This window comes from Vespa mandarinia, chromosome 5, assembly GCF_050613455.1.
Source record: "Vespa mandarinia isolate Hongniang chromosome 5, ASM5061345v1, whole genome shotgun sequence".
Classification (NCBI taxonomy): Eukaryota; Metazoa; Arthropoda; class Insecta; order Hymenoptera; family Vespidae; genus Vespa; species Vespa mandarinia.
Genome location: NC_140814.1, coordinates 4,557,501 through 4,577,087, shown reverse-complemented (window position 1 = coordinate 4,577,087; position 19,587 = coordinate 4,557,501). Strand labels below are relative to the sequence as shown.

The window sequence follows — 19,587 nt, the reverse complement described above, 5'->3', positions numbered from 1 at the left end:
TATCACACAATGTGTGTATATATATATAATATATTTTATATATATATATATATAAAAAATATATATGAACACACAAATATGTTATTATGGTAAGCAGAAAATAAAAATTATTGTGTTATGTGATACCATTGTGTTTTTAAGCATTTATATTTGCCTTTATTCTTTATTAAAAAATGATATATTTGTGTTTCTAAATATTATTATTATATTATTAATCTAAGTAATATAAATAATTTATTTTTCATTGATAAACATATATCAAATATGAAAAATAATATTTTATTGTTATTCATCATATAAATAACAAATTGCAATACTTATGCAAATAATTACTTATACATTAATTTATACATAATGGATTTCAAAGAATAAATTTGCGATCATGACTTATATATTTTATTTCAGCCAATACAACCAGCAATTTCTATGACATCTTCTACGGGTAAACAATATGATCCATTAGAAGAGTTAGACGCCTTAGAAACACCAAGACAAACTGCTAAATCTACAACAGAAACTAAGAAGACATCTGAAAAAAATACTGAAAAGAAACCGCCTAATGGAGGTAGTTCATGGTTTGGAGGTCTGTTCAGTAAATTGGCTCCAAAACCACGTAATCAAATGATACTACCAGATGATAGTAATCCTACGGTAACGTATCTATGATATATTCTTTCTCTTTTTTTGTTTTTCGTTTTTTTTTTATAATAGAAAAATTACAATAGATAATTTTATGTTTTATATAACAAAGGGCTTAGGCGGATTTTTGTGGTAATTGATCATCAGTGATCAAATGGAAGATAAGCAGGCCAGTATTATTTGGCTTTGATAAAATGATTGATTAATTACTAACTTTGTCATTGTTTATTTATCAGTAGAGATTGCATTGTTTACGTGTGGAATATTGCAAGATTAAAACTACATAAGCCCTATGTATTATTAAGTAATAAAAGTTATATACTACAGCATGTTCTATCTGAATAAATAACATACACACAATTAATATAAATACTTTCATTTACAGATTGTTTGGGATCCTGTTGCAAAAAAATGGATGAATAAAGATGAAGATGCAGATACTAGTTCAGCAGCTTTGCCTCCACCACCAAAAGCAACTGATATGGGTATCAAACCATCATCAACTGAACAAGTTACTGTACCTCAACCCCCTATACATAATAAACAATCTAAAGAAGCAATGAACATAAATGGTTCTAAAGTACATGCTAATTACAATATGTTCAAATTGCAAAAAGGAAGAAATATGCGTGCCAATTATATAGATGTAATGAATCCAAACGGCGGGAAAAGCAGTACAGCTTCACCAAATGTACCAACACCTGCAACATCTCCATTTGTACCTATGGCTGTATCATCTCCTCAATTATTCATTCCTGCACCAGGTAAAAATGAAAATTAATATATAATAATATATGAGAATTGGAAAAATTAATGAGTTGAATGATAAAAATACATTTTATTATTTTATATTGCAGTAAATGATCCGAGTGCACCTGTCGATTTTTTAACACCAGCTCCAGCACCAAGTATACCTGCTACACATCCTAATGAAAATGTAACTCAAGGAGTAAGTTAGATCTATAATATTTACATTTCTAGATTTAATTTCTACAAGTTATTTTAATAGTTATAACACATATACAACAATAACAGTACAGTTTCATACAAATTTTCCATCTTAAACAGTTTCTATCTGAAACACAACATACACAAAATACTTTTTCTTGCCGTTGCGTTTTGGCTGCAGTATGCTGGTATGCAGCTTAGTTTTTTATTTAAATCTTCTCGGAACTGTAATGTTAAGACACTTAAACATCCTTTTCTTTTCCTTTTCTTTAGAAATTATTTTGTCTTAAATGAGCTAAAATCAGTCCTAACTTTCCCTTAGACCTGTATATTTGTATCTATGCATAAACGGAGCAATAATGATTATAAACAAAAAATGAAAAGTAGTAATTAATATTAATATCATATATTTCTTTGATTGAAATTTAATGTAAGTTTTATATACTTCTTGAAAGTTAGAATAAAAGAAATCATTAGAGCTCTGTATAAATGTGTTAATTTCTTTTGTTCTTTAACCTTTCCTTTTGATTGTCCAATTACAAAACAAATAATTTTATCATTTCTCTTTTTTTATTTAATTAAATTAAAGTAAATAAGACATACAGTAATATGGAGAAAGTTGAATTTTAACAAAAGAGTGTCAGGATACTTAGCATTATGTCTTCTTAAAATTATTGTTTGTCGATTAAAAAAACATACGATCGAAAAACGATCTATTGTTTCAATAATCATATCGTAGGGCAAAAATATTTGATCAGACTTTCAAATTTTCCAATAGAATATTTTCTTGTATGTATATGTGTTTAATCTATCTCTCTTTTTGTTTCCTTTTGCAAGCAGTCGGGGAGGCAGAATGATGTAGCCAAATAATAATTGTTGCTGATAGTAAGAATATCCATTTTATTAATTTTGAGTTATTTCATACCTAACACGCATGTCTTGCTACAATTGCTTAATGTTCGTTTATAATATTGGGTGCTTTTTTCATAATTTATTTTCTTTGTATACTTAAGATTTAAAATTCTTCACAGAACTGTAATATAATAAGTTTGTTTATTTTCTATTTCCTATTGTTATGTTAGTTTATTTAGTGTACATTTTCGTCTGTTTTTTTCATTTATAGTAGATATTAACCGATCAAATTTATATTTTATTTTACTATTAATTTCCTTTGCACGTACCTAAATATATGTAAATATTTGACATAAGGCATATTGCAATAATACGAGTAAAATAATTAGCATACAAATGTTTTATTATTAGTGCATGTTTACCTTTCAATAGTAAGTAATCTTATATTCCACAATGTAATGAATTGATAAATATTGTGAATTCTTATATAAAGTTGTTGTAAATAATTTTTTCTTTTAACTATTATAATCTCATTAAAACCAATCTATTGAAGGGTTGTTAACAAAAACATTTAAAAAGATATTACATGACATATTTTCTAAAATAGTAATAATGTGCATAATATAAAGTAAATATATATGATACTTAATATTATGACAAGTATTGGTTAGTGAGACAACATTATTATGTTGTATATGGCATATAGCTCTCTCGATGGAGCTCAACCAGCTCATTATCGCGAGAGGTGCAGAGCTACACAATGAGGGATCCGCGTTTTCTCCAAAGGAATAAGGTAATACTACAATACACTAACTTTACACAGTTATGAAAGTTTGTCTATATCAAAATGTTTCAAACAATTATAATTATATTTACATTAAATGTTAATATATAAAGTTTAATACGAGTCCTTTTAAACCTCTTGTATCAAATATAATTCTTTAATGTTATAACACAAATAAGTTACAGCAATAGAAATTCATTTTTTCTACTTATTATAAAAGTTATGTAGATATATCATTTCTATTTCATAAAATAATCTGCAAAGCTTTGGGAAAGCTTGGTGGAGGATGTATAATTGGTTTTTATCCTGCAATGTATGTTTATGCGTTAAGCAATATATAATTTTAATTTTACTGCTTTGTATTACTATTTTGCACATATATTATCTTATATAGGTAACATTCTAAAACAAATAGAAAATCTTCATTTTTCATATTTTTGTACTATGTTGTAAATAAACTCAAAAGTAAAATTAATGCGCGTTAATACGTTCGGCGCCATTTTCAAATTATCTATTATATATTATCCATTTATTTTCATAGTTTTTATAATAATAAATATACTCTAGAGCAGAAATAATTCTTTAGATTATATGAATTTTTTTTTTTTTATATTAATATAAATAAACTTCAATTTATAAAAGAATAAAAATATACATGATTCATCAATGTAGAACTGTATTTTAATTTAAAGCAAACAATTTTGATACGTGACATCGAACGTATTAAAAATAATAAACAATTTATTTAATTTAGCATAATTATACAAATTTTCATTTTTAAAGGTTTATTTTAAAGTGTCTAATTTAAATTATATTAAAAGTATTGTTATTTTTAAGGACCAATGAACAAACCTGGTAATGTCAAGGATCGTGTAACGAAGAATGTGCAACATACTGGATATTCTCCATGATAAGTTCGATTACATATTTTTATCAGAATAATTGTTAATTAAATGAATTTTTTGTGTCTCATACAAATTGAATTAATTACATAAAGTGTATATTATTGGTGTATGGCTAGCTAAAACTCTGTCTACATAGATTTTTAACTTAGATTTCGAATCGATCCATTTTTACTAGCAAAATAATCAGGAATTATGAAATTCGTAAATGTTCGAATTATGAAATTCGTAAATGTTCGAATTTCATTATAGATAGAAGATTTAGGAAAAGATTCAGAACTATTATAAGTGTAGTTAATAAAATAACAAAAATTCTAGCAATTATTTTTTACTTAAGAGTTGAGACATTCTGACAACTAGTGAACAATATAGTATCTTCTTAATTATATAAGATTTAATTAAAGTAATAATTATTCTGTTATAAAAGACCCTTTTGTAATATTGCCTTATAGAAAATTATTTGACACTGCTATGAAAGCATACATACTTTGCATTTTCTAATTGATAACGGTTATTGGTTTAATCCCTAAATATTTCAAATATATTAAAAAAAAAATCTATTTTTCTGTCAAATAATATTGTTATCTTCAAAATGAATGGATTATTTTTTAAATCAGCGTGGTACTTTTGTCATCTTATTAATATCTATGCTATAATATTATATACATTTATTTCTGAAATTAAAAGAAATAAACATTGTGCAAACTATAAATAAAATATTATTTGGAATGTACGGTTACAAAGGACTAAGTTGTTTATGAAAAATTATTCAAATTATAAATGAAAAGCAACAAATATTTTGTTGTTATTATTTATAATTTATATAAAATATAAGTAATTTGTCCTTTGTAAAATTATGTTCTACATATATATATTTGAAATAATAAATAGTGGAAATGCTACAGAGTTTATATCTTAGTAATTATAAAAGTCTATTAAAAATGGCCTTGGTATGTGCTACAATTCCAAGTCTGATTTTATATGCTGGCTAAACTAAAAGAATGAAAAGGGTAAATTGAAGAATGTTAACATACAGAAATGTTATGAATTCTGTCTTTAAATGTGTAAGAATGAACAAGTATTGTTATTAATAGATAAATTATTAAGATATTGATACACCAATGTAATGTAACTGCCATCCTATAAGATTGTAAAGAAGAAAGCATAGTGTAATGTAGTGTTATTGGTGGAATAATGTTGTAGTTCAAAAAATTTCCTGATACTTAAAATAAAATCTTAAATATCCTACAGGTTGTGAAATGAGGAAAGTAAAAAATTAATATTTTATGCTTTTTTTGTGCATATTCATTAATTTTATAATTAAACGAATTATGCATATTGTTTTTATTTGCAACATTGCTGTTCTTAGATTATATAATTTTCTCAGAGTTTTAATATCATAATTACTAATAACAAACGAATATGAACTCTACATTACATTTGCCTTCATTTCTAAATAAACTTGATCAATATTATATGCTGACGTGAAAGAAAAAGATCAATATGTACAAATATAGTGTAAATTTTGAATTGATAAAGTGTATGCATAACTTACTATGAATACAAAATTACTTTAAGATTATTTTATTAATTAATGCTGGATGTTCATATTTAATGAAAATGTATAGTACTTTTGGATCACTGTTTGAAACTTTTTTTCTTGTAGTGTATAGCAATGTGATTATGACAAAATGTTTTAGCTTCATTCTTTTACGGATCTCATTCTTGTTTAATAAGATATTAATGATATCTCTGTATTATATCTACCACCTGTTGCTGTGCTAACAATTTTTGTCTTTTAGTTGTTATATAAATTCCTGTATACATTTTTATTTTTGTGACATAGTAATAAATTGAGGTACTTGCTACATTTACAGGCTACAAGAGAATGGTTGCAATAGAATATGTGAAATGCTGTGTACTTGTATATATGTGGTATTTAAGATTTGTAAATATTTAAGATATAATAAGTTGTTTGGAGAAAGATTGGAAGTCAATTTAACTGTTAATATTTAACAGCAGATTTAACATACAATTCTCTTTGTACTTTATAAAACTGTAATCATTTTTATTTGTGCAAATCCTGCATACCATTTATAAAAGTACACTGCATGTCTAATTTTTGAACTACACATTCAATGATAGAACAAAATAGAGTGTCAAGGTTGAATTGCATTAAAATGATTGTTAATTACATTTTAAATTTAGCACCAACAGCTTAAGATTATTAATATTATGTTCTTGATATATAAAAATACATCATACAAATAAATTTATTTTAGTGCAATGTCTACCCAAAATCTCTAACAGTGATACATTATCATGGAGAGAAATGCAAAGATTTTAAAATTAATGTTATAGTTACATGAAAATATTAAATTGAACTGGTATGTTATATATGTATAGGATGGTTGAAAATTGATATGAATGGCTTGGTTTAATATGCTAAATATATATATATAATTTAGAATTCAAAGTTGTATCTTTATGGGAAATATGGATAATACTAAATGTATAATGTATATTGATAATATAACAACGGATGTCATATTGCTATTGCTATAATAATAAACTATAATGAAAGGAATATTATTTGAAAAAATTATATGTATAACCATCATTTTAGATTTTAATTTCAATTGGCAAACTTGTATTATAAAATTGGGGGCGCTGTAGTATATTGCACAGTTGTATTCAGGGTCTTAATTATTTTTTTACGTTGAATTTTTATAAGAAATTTCATTATACAGTAAAATGCATGGACGAGGAGCTCTTTTAGTTTTCGAAGGATGTGACAAAGTAGGAAAGTCGACACAAGTGAAATTATTGGTTGAGGCGTTAAATAATCTTGGCATTATTGCCGAAGCTAAATCCTTTCCGAGTAGGTATATTATTTTACGCTGGAATCCATTAATATACTTTTAATTCTTAGAATAATATTATCCATTCGTTTGTACATTCATAAATTTTATTATATAAAATTATTTATCTTTGTTAGTATATAAGAAATTTTAAGATATTTTATCGAGAATACTTAATTATTAATTAGTGACATTGGAGAAACTGATATTATTTACTTTCCTGCTTATGTCTAAGAAATGAATTAAAGGAGATACATCAACAAAAATATTATTATATTTTTGAAATAATCTTCAATTATAGAAATGCATGTTTTACTTTCAAAGATTGAGTTATATACAAAAAAACAAACTCATTACCGGCAGCGCACTCTAGTAGCTAAACCTTATAAATAATATTTCTCGTCTAGCGCGCGAAATTTTAAATTTCTTAGAACTTATAATTGGTATACAAATATTATTATTTGTATATCCAAAAGACTGACAAAAAATTGAATTTTATATTAATAAAGATTGTACTTTTTATTTACAACTATATTATTTAAAATGTATATTATTTTATTTTTTTTTTTAAAGATAGAACAACTAAGATTGGCGAGTTATTAAACAAATTTTTATCAAAAGAAATTGAATTATCATCAGAAGCAGCACATCTGTTATTTTCAGCTAATAGATGGGAATGTAAAGAAGATATTATAAAAGCTCTTCAAACTGGTACCACATTGATTATTGATAGGTATAAATATAGATAAAAGATTTTAATTCTTATTATACAATTAATTCTAAAAAAAACTTGCATTTGTAGTAAAACATTAAAGAATATATATATACATATCTTTTTTACAGATATGCGGCTTCTGGTGCAGCATATACGTCAGCTGCTACTGGTAAAAGCTTGACTTGGTGTCAAGAAGTAGATCGTGGCCTTCCTTCTCCAGACTTGGTATTTTTTCTAAAAGTTTCAGAATTAATGCAAAATTCACATATGTGGGATGGAGAAAGATATGACAATGTTACATTTCAACAAAAAGTATCTTCTAACTATGATAAACTTAATGATGGTACTTGGAAAGTTATAAATGGACGACAAGACTTAAATGTAATACATCAAGAATTGTTAAAAAGTACATTAGATATTATTCAACAGGTCAAAAATCGTCCTATAGGCTTGCTATATGAATCCTGATTAATAAAGCAATGTGTTCATTATAATACATTTATCACGAATATTTGTATGTATATGATATAAAAATATTTCATATTTTGTTTTATAATAATATGATATATTATTTTTGAAAACCTAAATTCATTAATATATGATAACCATATGAAATAATACAAGCTACTAGATAAATTCTGAAAAATAAATATGTATTATTATTTTTATATTAATATTAAATATTGTTATTTAGATGTTATATATATATATATATCTATAAAAAAAAAGAAGAAGAAGTATATAAAAAATATATATTATGTATAGACATTTCAATGAATATTTTCTAATAGATATATTTATTCATTTATTATCACTTATTATAAGACTTTCTTTAATATTATTAATAAATTTGATATAATAAAATATATTTAATAGTTAACTATAATAAAAAGTAATAGTACAGCTATTAATAGTAACTTGCGTTATTTACAATAATATATAATAAATTTGACAACGGAAGTAATATCTATTGTCCAGGTTTCACTACATGGAACAAATATACATTACTTTATATGGAGATACTCTTTTGAATAAAATATAAAAGATTTTAGAAAAGAATAAGTGCTAGAGAATGATTATACGAATATTTGGCAAGAGCTTATGTAGATGTTGATACGTACGAATACCTCGACCGATAACGATCGAATGACATATCGCGTAGCATCGGTCAAAATTATATGCTTAGTAATAAACTATATTTACATTACGTTTGTCAACAACTCTGTGTCAGGAATAAGAACTCGATACAGTTGTCATTTGAAAACTAGGTCAATATGGGGGAGAGGGCGGTACATTATTATAGAAAATAATAAAATTAATTATTTATAAATTAAAAAAAAAAAAAAAAGAAAAAAAATAATTGTTTTATTATGGAAAATAAAAAAAATAATTTATCATTTATATGAAGCATTAAAATTATGTATGAACTATTCATTTTTTTTTATTTCTTTTTTATTTTTTTATTTTTTTTTACTTATTTTGTTCTCTTACATTTTTATTTAATATTTAAAAAAATCTTTCAAGAAAAATGGATTTTTACCTTCGTAATAGAATTTTGTATCAGGTGAAAAGTAATACCACGTCATATCGTGGAGGTCGGAACATAAAATATAATATCACCTGATGGTGGTACCAGAATATTCAATTTTTTTTTTACCTCTCCTTAGTTATCCTGTCATCCGTTAACATATATACTGTCTAGAGCAACACATACATATGCGAGGGATTTATGCTTGTATCATTCAAGTAAACATCGGCTGCGCAGGTGCGCAAATACATACTTGTTTATGCTGTTTGCATATTTGCAACGTACGTAGGACGTAATTGTAACTATACTTTCTTTGGATGCAGTCGTTTCTGATTAAATTTGCGCGCGTTATACTTTTAAGAAATAAAAATAATTATACAGAAATTTTTTAATAAAACTATAGTAATAAATTTTTATTTAAGAGAGAGAGAAAAAGAGAAAGAGAGAGAGAATTTACATGGAAAAAAGAAGACGTCTTGTGATTTAATTTCACATAAATGTAAGTAAAATCAAATATTCACAATTTTGCACGAGAATGAAAGTTTGTAAAAAACTTGTACATATATATATTTTAAAATATATAAAATTTATTCTTTACTTGCGCGTATTATTCTTATGTATTCGTTCGATAATTCAAGCTCTTGACGTAGAATAATACTTAATGTTGCATTATTTCTCGATATAAAAATTAGCTCTACGCAATTACAAATATAATATAATTTTTATTAAAAAAATATAAAACTTCGAGTTCTCGTAGTAATTTGTATTTTAATTTCTTAGAGATCATATATTTATTTGTCTGGTATGAGATCGAAAATAAAGAGAACAAAGTGATAAGATTATTAAATGACTAGATAAATTATTCGAACGACAAATTATTCGACATATGTATGTATATAATTTCTTGCATTTCTTTTTATTAACCCATATAACGTGAGCATTTTAAATAATAATTTTGTGCATTTCTTCTTGCAATGTTGCCTAAGGACCATTCTGTAAACGTTTTATTGCAACCATCAAAATAAATGGTTTTATATTCGAGGGTAAATATTAACGGTACGCATTTTATTCTCTTCGTCGTTTTAGAAAAAATTTTATTAATATAATAATTTCTTTTGAAAAATCATTTCTCTTTATATAATTTTATAGATCGCAATATTAAAATGGAATTTAGACCTAAGACTTTTGATTTGGAAACTGCATTTGCAATATCTAAGAGAAGACAATTGAAGAAATTTCGTGGTCCAGATTCGCCTCTTTACTCTGCCATTTGTCCCGCAGTTTATATAGCAAGAATTTTTGGAGATGCGCCGTACAAATTTTGGAAGGATCGTTTGGTCCCTTCCAATGTTTATTTGATATTTTCCTTCATTTTTTTAGCCATTTATTCTTACAACGTGTATACAATATTTCTTCAGTTTTTAACATTTACAAGACATATACCAATCCTTGGAGGTACGGATTATGTTAAGGTAATCAATGAAAATAAGAATGAATATATACATACATAAATCATATTAGAGTATACTCTCCCATCGATTGTCTTTCATATTGTACGACAAGATTAATCGTAGCCTGGATTCACGTTGGAATTATTGTATTTCATATTGATGGTAGGAAATTATGTATAAGCATTTCGCAGAACCATTGTTTTATTATAGCTGGTATTTAATTACATGACAACGGTATGCAGCCTTCTAATGACGATATGGACAAGAAATAAATTCGTTCAAATTTGGAATAACATACAAGATTACGATGATGCCATTAGATTATTAGGATATCCTCAAAAGGAAATAAAAACGAGAATAGTCTGCTGGATTTTAATATTTTTGAATATCGCACTTTGGACTTTAGTTAATCAAACTGGAATGTACGCTTTTACAGAATCTTGGATTTCCAATATAACTTACATGGCCCCTTATTTCGGCAGTTGTTTAGCTGTCTACAAATTTATTGGAATTACTTTAATATTGGGCCAAAGATTTCATCATCTTAATCAGTTAACAAAAAAATATATATTTTCAAAACGAAATAATTCTCGACCTATGAAAATCGATATCAAAGTATATATAAAAAATTTTAAATTAATATTAAAATAAATGTCTTCGAGATATTCCTCTTATATATTTATTCCTTTATTCAGACTATTCAAACTTGGCACAATGAACTTATGACTGCAGGAGAAAATTTAAGTGCTTTATATATGTGGCTCATTCTTTTATGGCTAGCAAATTTGAGTGTCCATAGTGTAAGTGACTTATACTTTATTATCGATAAAGTATTAAATGATAATGAAAATTTACATTGGCCATCGGTTTCGTGCTTAGCAAGTTGGTTCTTAGTATTTGTTACACAACTTCTTATATTACATATTTCTTGTGGTTACGTTTCGTCTGAGGTAAATTAAAAGTTTTACGATTTAACTTTCATGACGTTCGAAAAATTAAATTACGACAATTTTTATAGGCGAATTGTATGGGAGAAATTTTGATCGATTGGCAGGCCTATTTAATGGAACAAAATTCTTTAAAGGTAAATATCTATATAATTATTAAATCACTTTACAACGAAACTATTCACTACTCGATGAAAATTAAGTTATTGAAACTTGGACCTTATTTGTACGTGTGTGTGTGTGTGTGTGTGTGTGTGCTTTCTCAAACCAAGTGCAATTTAAATAAAGAGAATTTCAATTGCAAATTCTCCAGAATGAAGCATATTGCTGTTAATGAAATTCTTAAGCAAGGCAAACAATCGTATTGTAGGTTGAATTTTTTTTTTTCGTCCTAAAAAAAACTTTCTTCCTTTTTTATATTTTTATTATTTTTATTATCATTTTTATTTTTCTTTAAATAAAAAAAAAACCATCTATGCTGTAATACGCGTTTAATATTGTTTAAAAATTTGAATTATTTATATAATTTTACTTAACAGATACCCATAGAAACGTCTCTACACTTCATCAATCGAAAATTATACTTCACAGCTGCCGGATGTTTTTGCATCGAGCTACGATTAATATGTTCGGTAAACAAACGTTAATTGATTGTTAAAAAATAATTGCGTATTATTACATATTGAAAAATTATTTTTAATAGAATATTATATTTACAGATAGCAGCGACCTTGACAACGTACTTGGTTATTCTCTTGCAATTACGATGAATTATTGATTTTCAAGTTAATTCTATTTTTTTTTTTTTTTTTTTTTTTTTTTTTTTTTTTTTATGACAAACAAACAAGTCGAATCACATTAGTGTAACATTATATTTAGCAAGAAAGTATCGACAAATGGAGATTATAACGGAAGAGTAGTTGCGATATTGATTTTACTCGGTACAACTAGATACATATATGTTTTATTCAGAAATTGTATTGCTTTATGTATGAAGAGCAATGAAGAAGGAATGAACCTCTTTCAAAACGTGCTTTTCAAATTGAAAATGAATGTAATGTGTGATAATAATTTGAAAAGAAAAAAAAAAGTAATAATAAATAAATTCATAAAAGAAAAACATTGGTTTCACTCTGATCAGTGATATTATCAAATACCAACACGTTTTATTGTTCGATACGTTCATTATTAATATATATAAAGAAAACCAATTAAAATTGTAATTAGAAAAACGAATGCGTAACATTCATCTATATCAGATACGAATAATACAATTCACATTTGTATTCATGATTTTATCTATAGAATATATCAAGATAGAGTTAAAATAATATGAAAAGATAATTGACAATTGATTATTAACGAAATTTTTATTTTCGGTAAATTAAAATAAAAAGAAAAAAAGAAGAATAATATAAAAAGAAAGAACGAAAGAGGTTCGTCGACACACGGCGATTGTCTTAACTTTAAAGTGTTGGATTTATTTTCCACGCCATCGCTTTGGAAAATTGCTTTTTCCTCCTTTAAATTCTTCGTATTCTTTTTTATTTTTTTTTTTTTTTAATGGTAAACAATTCTACGTTACTTTCGTAAAATAAAAATTAAATTAACATACTATAGAATAAGAATATTATTTCTTAACGAGATAGTACGGCCCATTGGTTTACTTACCATCGTTAATTACACGAAATCGCAGCTTATGATCAAACCTGTCTATGTATGTGTTTAACATTTACGAGTATCTTTAGAAAATATTTATATGTGTGTCAAATATGATCTATCGCTGATCTATCATCATAACGAATGGGCTGAAGATACGTACGAACGAATGGTTGTGTTCTTTGAAATCGTGACAAGTAGTTACGTCAATATTTAGTCCGACGATCATCGGACTTATCTCTCTATCTTTGAGTTAAATTTTAATCATAGAATATTCTACGTTCTATCATCATTCAGTTGGACGCATGTATTTTTTTTTTCATTTTTCCTTTTTTTTACAAAAAAGAAATCTTTCTATATATTTTACATTTTCACGAATGCTCTGTTCTTTGGGAAATGGCAAGAGACATTTATTTTCAAGACGAGCATCGCAATTTCTTATGGCACAGTTTACTTCCGTGAAACAATGATGGTGTTGGCGAAGAGCACAACGGCGCGTCAACGACGTCGCCGTCGACGTCAACGACGACGATCGTCTGCGTCACGAGGGGTTAAAACGACCCCGCGTTACGGGACAACGCTTTTTAATAACTTTTCAACGTAACCGTGGTATGCATTGAAGATCATTGTACTACAAAGAATTCACTCGGCAATAATTTTATTCCGAGTGAATTCTTATGTATTTCGACACGAATTATTTCAACATATATATATATATATATATATCTTTTTTTTATTAAAATATTTTTTTTATAATTGTAAAATAATGAATAGTTATAACACATATATATGTATGTAAGATTGGATCATTTATAAACGGTTCAATAATACTGTAATTATTAATACTATGTATTTTATTTATATTATACGTATAATAAGAATAATAGGAATAATAGGTTACATAGGAATAATAAGATATATAGCTTATATCTAATTAAGTAAAATCAAACTTAAAATATATTACTAAATTAATTAATTAATATTTTTGAAATATTAATTTTTTTTAATAATTTTAAAAATAATTAAAGTGTCTAATACTAATAATAATACTAATATTAATAATATTAATAATTTTAGATTAATGATATACGTTTTTCATTATACTTAATATCTCATTAATTATTCTAAATATATCTATCTTATCTTCGCTATTTAGCTGATAGTAAAAAATTTTCGAAAACTACTTTATAAGATAAAACATACAATTTAGAGACCTTAAATTTATATTATAATGTTTTTTTTTTTACTTTTTTGTCTTTTTTCTCTTTTTTTTTCTTTTTTTTTCAATGTTCATCTTGAAGAGATTATTATAATATATCTTAACTATATTATTTATTGCTAATTTGAATTGTAATATATAATTTAAAAGTTGTCAATTTTAATCCTTAAAGATAGATTTTTTTTCTTTTTTTGTTTTTTTTTCTTTGTTTAATAACACAAACCCATAAAATATTAAATTAAAAACAAAAAAAATCATATGCCTACTAGTACATAAGTAATAAAATATGATAAATATAAACGCTAACGAAATTCTTTACACGTTTCCGTACTTAAGTCTTTCGTTTTTAATACTGTAATACTGTTTAACAAGATGTCAATTCTAGTTGTACCTGTGGGGTGTAGGACAGTCCAGATCAATTTTGAACTTAATTAAAACAATCTGCGCGTTGCATGATTGATGAATTTATTTTATAATGGCAGAATTGAAAATGCGTTTTTACAAATCTATTGATTATTTTCGAGGATTCGAAAAGAATATAGTTTTTTTTTTTGGAATGAAAATTATTCATCCTGTATAAATGATAGCTGTTCAAAATGTATTGGATGTAGAGCACCTACAAGTACACAACTTTGAGAATTTATTTAGATCTAATCATAAGAAAAATAATATTTTACAATTAAAAAGAAAAAAAAAGAAAGAAAGAAGAAATAAGAAATAAAAAAGAAAATATTTTATCTAACACAAAATGAAATCGAATTCTTATTGACTAAAATTCAAGATGAATATTGAAGATAATGTCATTAACGATTACAAGGAAGTATATAAGTCTAATTCCTTAGAAAGTCTTTGTCTATCATTATCGCAAAATTTGCATTTGTGTCCACGTTTTATAGTCGCATAAAGCGGGTTGTAATGTTCTGGACAGGAATAAAAGTTGGGTAAACTTTCTATCCTCCTTCTCAAAGATAACACGTCCTCGTAGAAGCTAGTCGTTGCTGATCTCGTAAGTGATCTACGATAATTAAATAAAAATTCCTCTTCATGTGCATCATTATAAATACGGAGCTCGTTTATTTTTGATTCCGATTGAGAAAAGAATTTTGTAGAAATATTTTGCGAATATTCCAATTTCTTGAATTCTTCTAGTTCCTCAATTTTTAAATCTGAGCAGTTCTCGTCAATAGAAGCTGATGAAGAATTGTTCAAATAAACTTCATTGGTCGATGTGTTATCTGCATTATCTGTCATAGTAACTGATGCATTATTTGAAGTACCAGCAACATGAAGATATTCTGGTGTTGTCGAGGCAGAAAAAGAACAATAAGTTGAGCTCATCGGTTTCTCAGTGACTTTACCCAGTGGAATCACTGTTATATCCAACCTAATGATTTCTTCCGAAGCTTCGTTCAGATCAGATTTCTCTTTGATCGATTGTTCCTCCTCATTTTTAATTCTTTCGTCTTTAATATCAATCAAGGATTTCTGTGCGGCTAACTTTCGCCATTTCGAGGGATATAACTTCTTTCTGAAAGAAGTATTATTAGAAGTTGACGTCGATGCGTTCATGGAAGAAGAGGATATTTCGCTATAACCAGAATCTTGAAATTCTCGTTGATATTTTTTCACATTTTCATACACAAAAACATTTTTTGATTTTTTATAAGTAAGCTTTGAAAATAATTTTTTCAAAATTTTCTTTCGCGATCGTTCCTTTTCTACAGGCGGTGTTGAGCCAACGGCATTATCTTTTTCCTCTTCGACCAATTCCCTTTTTAAATTATTAATCGTTCTATTATACTTCGACGTAGAAGCTACAATCTTTACTTCTTCGATCAATGAATTTTCTCTATTGGGAACTGGTACATTCTCCTCTGGTATTTCTACATTACGTTCCTCATTGTCGTCGGGATTCAATTCATTTTTAATAGTTTTAAAAGGAGTTGAAGTTGCATTTAAATCTTCTTCAAGTATTTCATCCAGTTCATCATCGTTAATAACCGAAACCAATTCTTCATCAGGATTATATCTATAGGTCAACATTTTCATAAGTTTACTTTCTTTTGGAAAACTGGATTTAAATGGACTTGTCCAAATTGTTTTCGATTTATTCTTTTGATCATATTGCTTTTTATCTGGTGAATCGAATAACACATAACTTTCATCTTCTTCTTTATTGCTATTCAGTTGAGAAATTTTTGGTATATTTTTAAATGTATTTATGTTTTCTTTAGGCAAATCGGATGAATAAGAATCACCGCTTTGATTTAGTTTTTTCTTTTCTAAAGATTTTTCTCGATTTTCAAGAATAGTTTTAACATCGTCCTCGATTTTCGATTCGTTCGAAGTCTTACATTTCTCCTCGAATGCTGCGACAATTCTTTTCACGAAGCTCTTGTCTTTCGTCGAACTATTTGATGTGTCAACTTTTGTAGGTTTCAAAAAATTATTTTCGAATTCAAGAATTACTGTTTCTAAATCTTTTTCTTTGGGTGGTTGATACGTAACTGGTGGTTTTAAAAGAACTTCGCAGGTATTATTTTTAAAACTCTCACACAATATTGGTCGATACTTACGGCTTCCACTTTCAATCTTTTTCATCCATACTTGATCGACGTATTCAGTATGTTTCTTGTTAGAAGTTTTCTTAGGATTTTGTGATACCTAATATATATATATATATATATGTATATATATATATATATGAAAAAAGAGAAAAAAAAACAAATTAATAAATTTATTCTTCTCTTATAGTGATATAATGAAGTTATAGAAAAATAAAAAAAGAAAATAAAAAAAAGGAATTCTTTGTAATCTTTTAATGTTTAAAAGAAATGTAAAATAACAACTAAATCTTTTATATGATAGTAATAAATTAAAAATAATATCATAAGTAAACGAACCTTCTCCTTCAATGAATTATCACGCGCATTTTCAGGACAGTGACTCATTTTGATCTTATACTTATTTTGGAGAACCGATGAAAATAAAATAAGAACACGCTTTGAATGAAACTCACGAAAGATCTCAAGTTACTTGCTACTAGAGAAAATTTGTAATGAAATGCTGTCCGATGAGGAACTGTTTTTATATCCATGTGTAAGGATCTATGATCCCTCCAAAATGGAAACAGGGAAGGTATTTTCTTACCTTCTGTAACTTGATTGGCTGCCGACCATATATACCTGATACTTTCTTATTTCTCATTGTATCTTCAATTTGTATTTTCAATCCTCACTCCCGTAAGAAAAAAGGCACGCCCCTTGTAAAGAGTGGGGAGTAAATTTCGAAGGTAAATATCCCGTTATTAAATCTGTATATACATTTTATATATATATTTTTATATATATATTATATATATATATATAAAAAATATCAAATTAAAAATTAAAAAGAAAAAAAAATATATATATATATAAAATATCATATTAAAAATTAAAAAGAAAGAAAAAAATATATATATATTTTTTCTTTTTAATTTTTAATTTGATAATATTTTCAAAAGATTCTGAAGAAAAATATATTAGATTTTTAAGTTAATTTTAGAACTTTTGCTCGCATCAGCAAAAAGCATTTCTTTCGTTTCATTCTTTTTTCGTAATTAAAACATTTTACAACACCGGAGGATTTTTGTTGGATTATGTCGGGTCGGTTAATGCATTGCAGATCTTTCTACGCAGGAAAATTGAGAGAAAATTAAATCAGGAGGACTTAAACGAGGAAAAACGAAGAAAATATTATAATTTATAGAAAGTTCGAGAAAGTTTGAACCATAAAGAATATTGTTTAATGGTATCACCACATAAATGGGAAATACCACCTGAGTTTTCCCACATCCTCTAAAAATAGAAAAGGTCAAAACTATTCTTCGATATAATGTATCTGTTGGGGATTAAGCGAAACTTGAGAACAGCGAGATAATACCTGTCCCTTTCTTTTGAACTTTACTTTCTACGAGTGTAAGCATATAATTAAGGTTGCAAAGATAAAGAAGCGACTAGAATTTTATTTGACATTGTAAATTGTTTTATGGTCGGTCCTTTCGTTTCTGTTACCTTTAAACTGCGTTATTTCCTAATAAAGCGTATTTCTTTAATTTTTTTTTAAATAACTATCTATACACACACATACACACACACATACACGCACACACACATACATACATACACACATACACACATATACACACATACATACACACACACAAAATATCTTGTTGAAATTCAAATATTTTCCAATGATCTATGATTCTTTTGATTAAACAACTCGTTGAATTTGTTTTTAATTGAAATTTCATGTTTCGTTAAATAAAAATTAAACATTCTATAAACTCGAAGTTTTTCATCAAAAATGAAATTAATTCCGACACGGAATTCTGTTACTTCGAAAGACCAAAAAAAATGAGTCTTGTACTGTTTTACACATGTATGAATGTAAATGATAAAAATCAACGATTAATTTAGCGTTAATTTTAACGATAGACAAACAACTTCGAAACAAATATCATTTACACGACATTTTAATCTTTTCTATCAATCCACGAACTGTCTAAGTCATTTCAAATACATCTATCGATACTTAAATATTTTTCTTTCTTCTTTTGTTGTTGTTGCAGCAACTGTTGTTTCTGTCACATCGTTTTAGTAACGCTTAGTTTTTTTAAAATAATAAATATTAAATAGAGATATCTCCTTTTAATCTCATACATATTGTATTGCCAATCGTAATTAATCGCATTGCCAATTGTAATTAATTGAAGCGTTTCATCTACTCAAATGTTCTTTAGAAAAATAAAATATCGTCTGTATAATCTAGAAAATAATCAAAAAAGAATACACGTGCTTGGAAACGAGATTTCTCTCGTTATTGGTCACCAACGTTTGTATGTCATATGAAAACGAAAATTCTCGATGTGTTCGATGATAGTCAATGTGTTCGAAAAAGAATTCAAAAAAAAATTCGTTCCATAAAATTCAAACCTCGCCTCACAATCTCCGAACACGAAATTAGAATCTAACGATTGCAATCTCGCAAGCTCGATCGATCGATCGATGGTGTAGTTTATTACGTTATATCTTTAAA

General features: G+C 26.4%; 4 protein-coding genes across 6 annotated transcripts; 3 read left to right on the top strand and 1 right to left on the bottom strand.

The window, feature by feature from the left end:
- The first annotated feature begins 514 nt into the window (after positions 1-514).
- On the top strand, positions 515-6,688 carry LOC146873002 (uncharacterized). 2 transcript variants are annotated; one of them, XM_085656927.1, is made up of 6 exons: positions 515-651; positions 752-808; positions 1,025-1,403; positions 1,497-1,588; positions 3,146-3,232; positions 4,061-6,688. In XM_085656927.1, exons 2-6 carry the CDS (start codon positions 794-796, stop codon positions 4,067-4,069), a joined length of 582 nt encoding a protein of 193 aa, XP_085513053.1. In that variant the 5' UTR covers positions 515-651; positions 752-793; the 3' UTR covers positions 4,070-6,688. The 2 variants fall into 2 exon arrangements, with proteins under 2 accessions (XP_085513053.1, XP_085513054.1); XM_085656928.1 differs by lacking the exons at positions 515-651; positions 752-808 and adding an exon at positions 825-943.
- A 90-nt stretch (positions 6,689-6,778) lies between these two features.
- Positions 6,779-8,320, top strand: LOC118441936 (thymidylate kinase). Of its 2 annotated transcripts, none has more exons than XM_085656926.1 (3): positions 6,779-7,006; positions 7,650-7,719; positions 7,830-8,320. In XM_085656926.1, exons 1-3 carry the CDS (start codon positions 6,880-6,882, stop codon positions 8,167-8,169), a joined length of 537 nt encoding a protein of 178 aa, XP_085513052.1. In that variant the 5' UTR covers positions 6,779-6,879; the 3' UTR covers positions 8,170-8,320. The 2 variants fall into 2 exon arrangements, with proteins under 2 accessions (XP_085513052.1, XP_035722891.1); XM_035866998.2 differs by having other exon boundaries at positions 7,560-7,719.
- A 1,319-nt stretch (positions 8,321-9,639) lies between these two features.
- Positions 9,640-12,397, top strand: LOC118441616 (uncharacterized). The gene is made up of 9 exons (XM_085657098.1): positions 9,640-9,728; positions 10,010-10,117; positions 10,216-10,285; positions 10,379-10,701; positions 10,891-11,295; positions 11,376-11,630; positions 11,699-11,764; positions 12,167-12,259; positions 12,347-12,397. The coding sequence occupies exons 3-9, from the start codon at positions 10,255-10,257 to the stop codon at positions 12,395-12,397; spliced, it is 1,224 nt and encodes a 407-aa protein (XP_085513224.1). The 5' UTR covers positions 9,640-9,728; positions 10,010-10,117; positions 10,216-10,254.
- Positions 12,398-15,315: 2,918 nt separating this feature from the next.
- Positions 15,316-17,456, bottom strand: LOC146873001 (uncharacterized). The gene is made up of 2 exons (XM_085657132.1): positions 17,409-17,456; positions 15,316-17,169 (listed from the first exon to the last, which is right to left on the bottom strand). Exons 1-2 carry the CDS (start codon positions 17,454-17,456, stop codon positions 15,316-15,318), a joined length of 1,902 nt encoding a protein of 633 aa, XP_085513258.1.
- Between the last annotated feature and the right edge of the window lie 2,131 nt (positions 17,457-19,587).

Coding starts and splice junctions, on each gene's coding strand:
- LOC118441616 (XM_085657098.1), top strand. CDS start 10,255: ATGGTTTTATATTCGAGGGTAAATATTAACG. Junction 10,286..10,378: donor TTCGAGGGTAAATATTAACG/GTACGCATTTTA, acceptor ATAATTTTATAG/ATCGCAATATTAAAATGGAA. Junction 11,765..12,166: donor TGGAACAAAATTCTTTAAAG/GTAAATATCTAT, acceptor TTTACTTAACAG/ATACCCATAGAAACGTCTCT.
- LOC146873001 (XM_085657132.1), bottom strand. CDS start 17,456: ATGAGTCACTGTCCTGAAAATGCGCGTGATAATTCATTGAAGGAGAAG. Junction 17,170..17,408: donor ATAATTCATTGAAGGAGAAG/GTTCGTTTACTT, acceptor TATATATATTAG/GTATCACAAAATCCTAAGAA.
- LOC118441936 (XM_035866998.2), top strand. CDS start 6,880: ATGCATGGACGAGGAGCTCTTTTAGTTTTCGAAGGATGTGACAAAGTA. Junction 7,007..7,559: donor CGAAGCTAAATCCTTTCCGA/GTAGGTATATTA, acceptor TTTTTTTTAAAG/ATAGAACAACTAAGATTGGC. Junction 7,720..7,829: donor ACCACATTGATTATTGATAG/GTATAAATATAG, acceptor TCTTTTTTACAG/ATATGCGGCTTCTGGTGCAG.
- LOC146873002 (XM_085656927.1), top strand. Junction 1,404..1,496: donor ATTATTCATTCCTGCACCAG/GTAAAAATGAAA, acceptor TTTATATTGCAG/TAAATGATCCGAGTGCACCT. Junction 1,589..3,145: donor ATGAAAATGTAACTCAAGGA/GTAAGTTAGATC, acceptor TATGGCATATAG/CTCTCTCGATGGAGCTCAAC.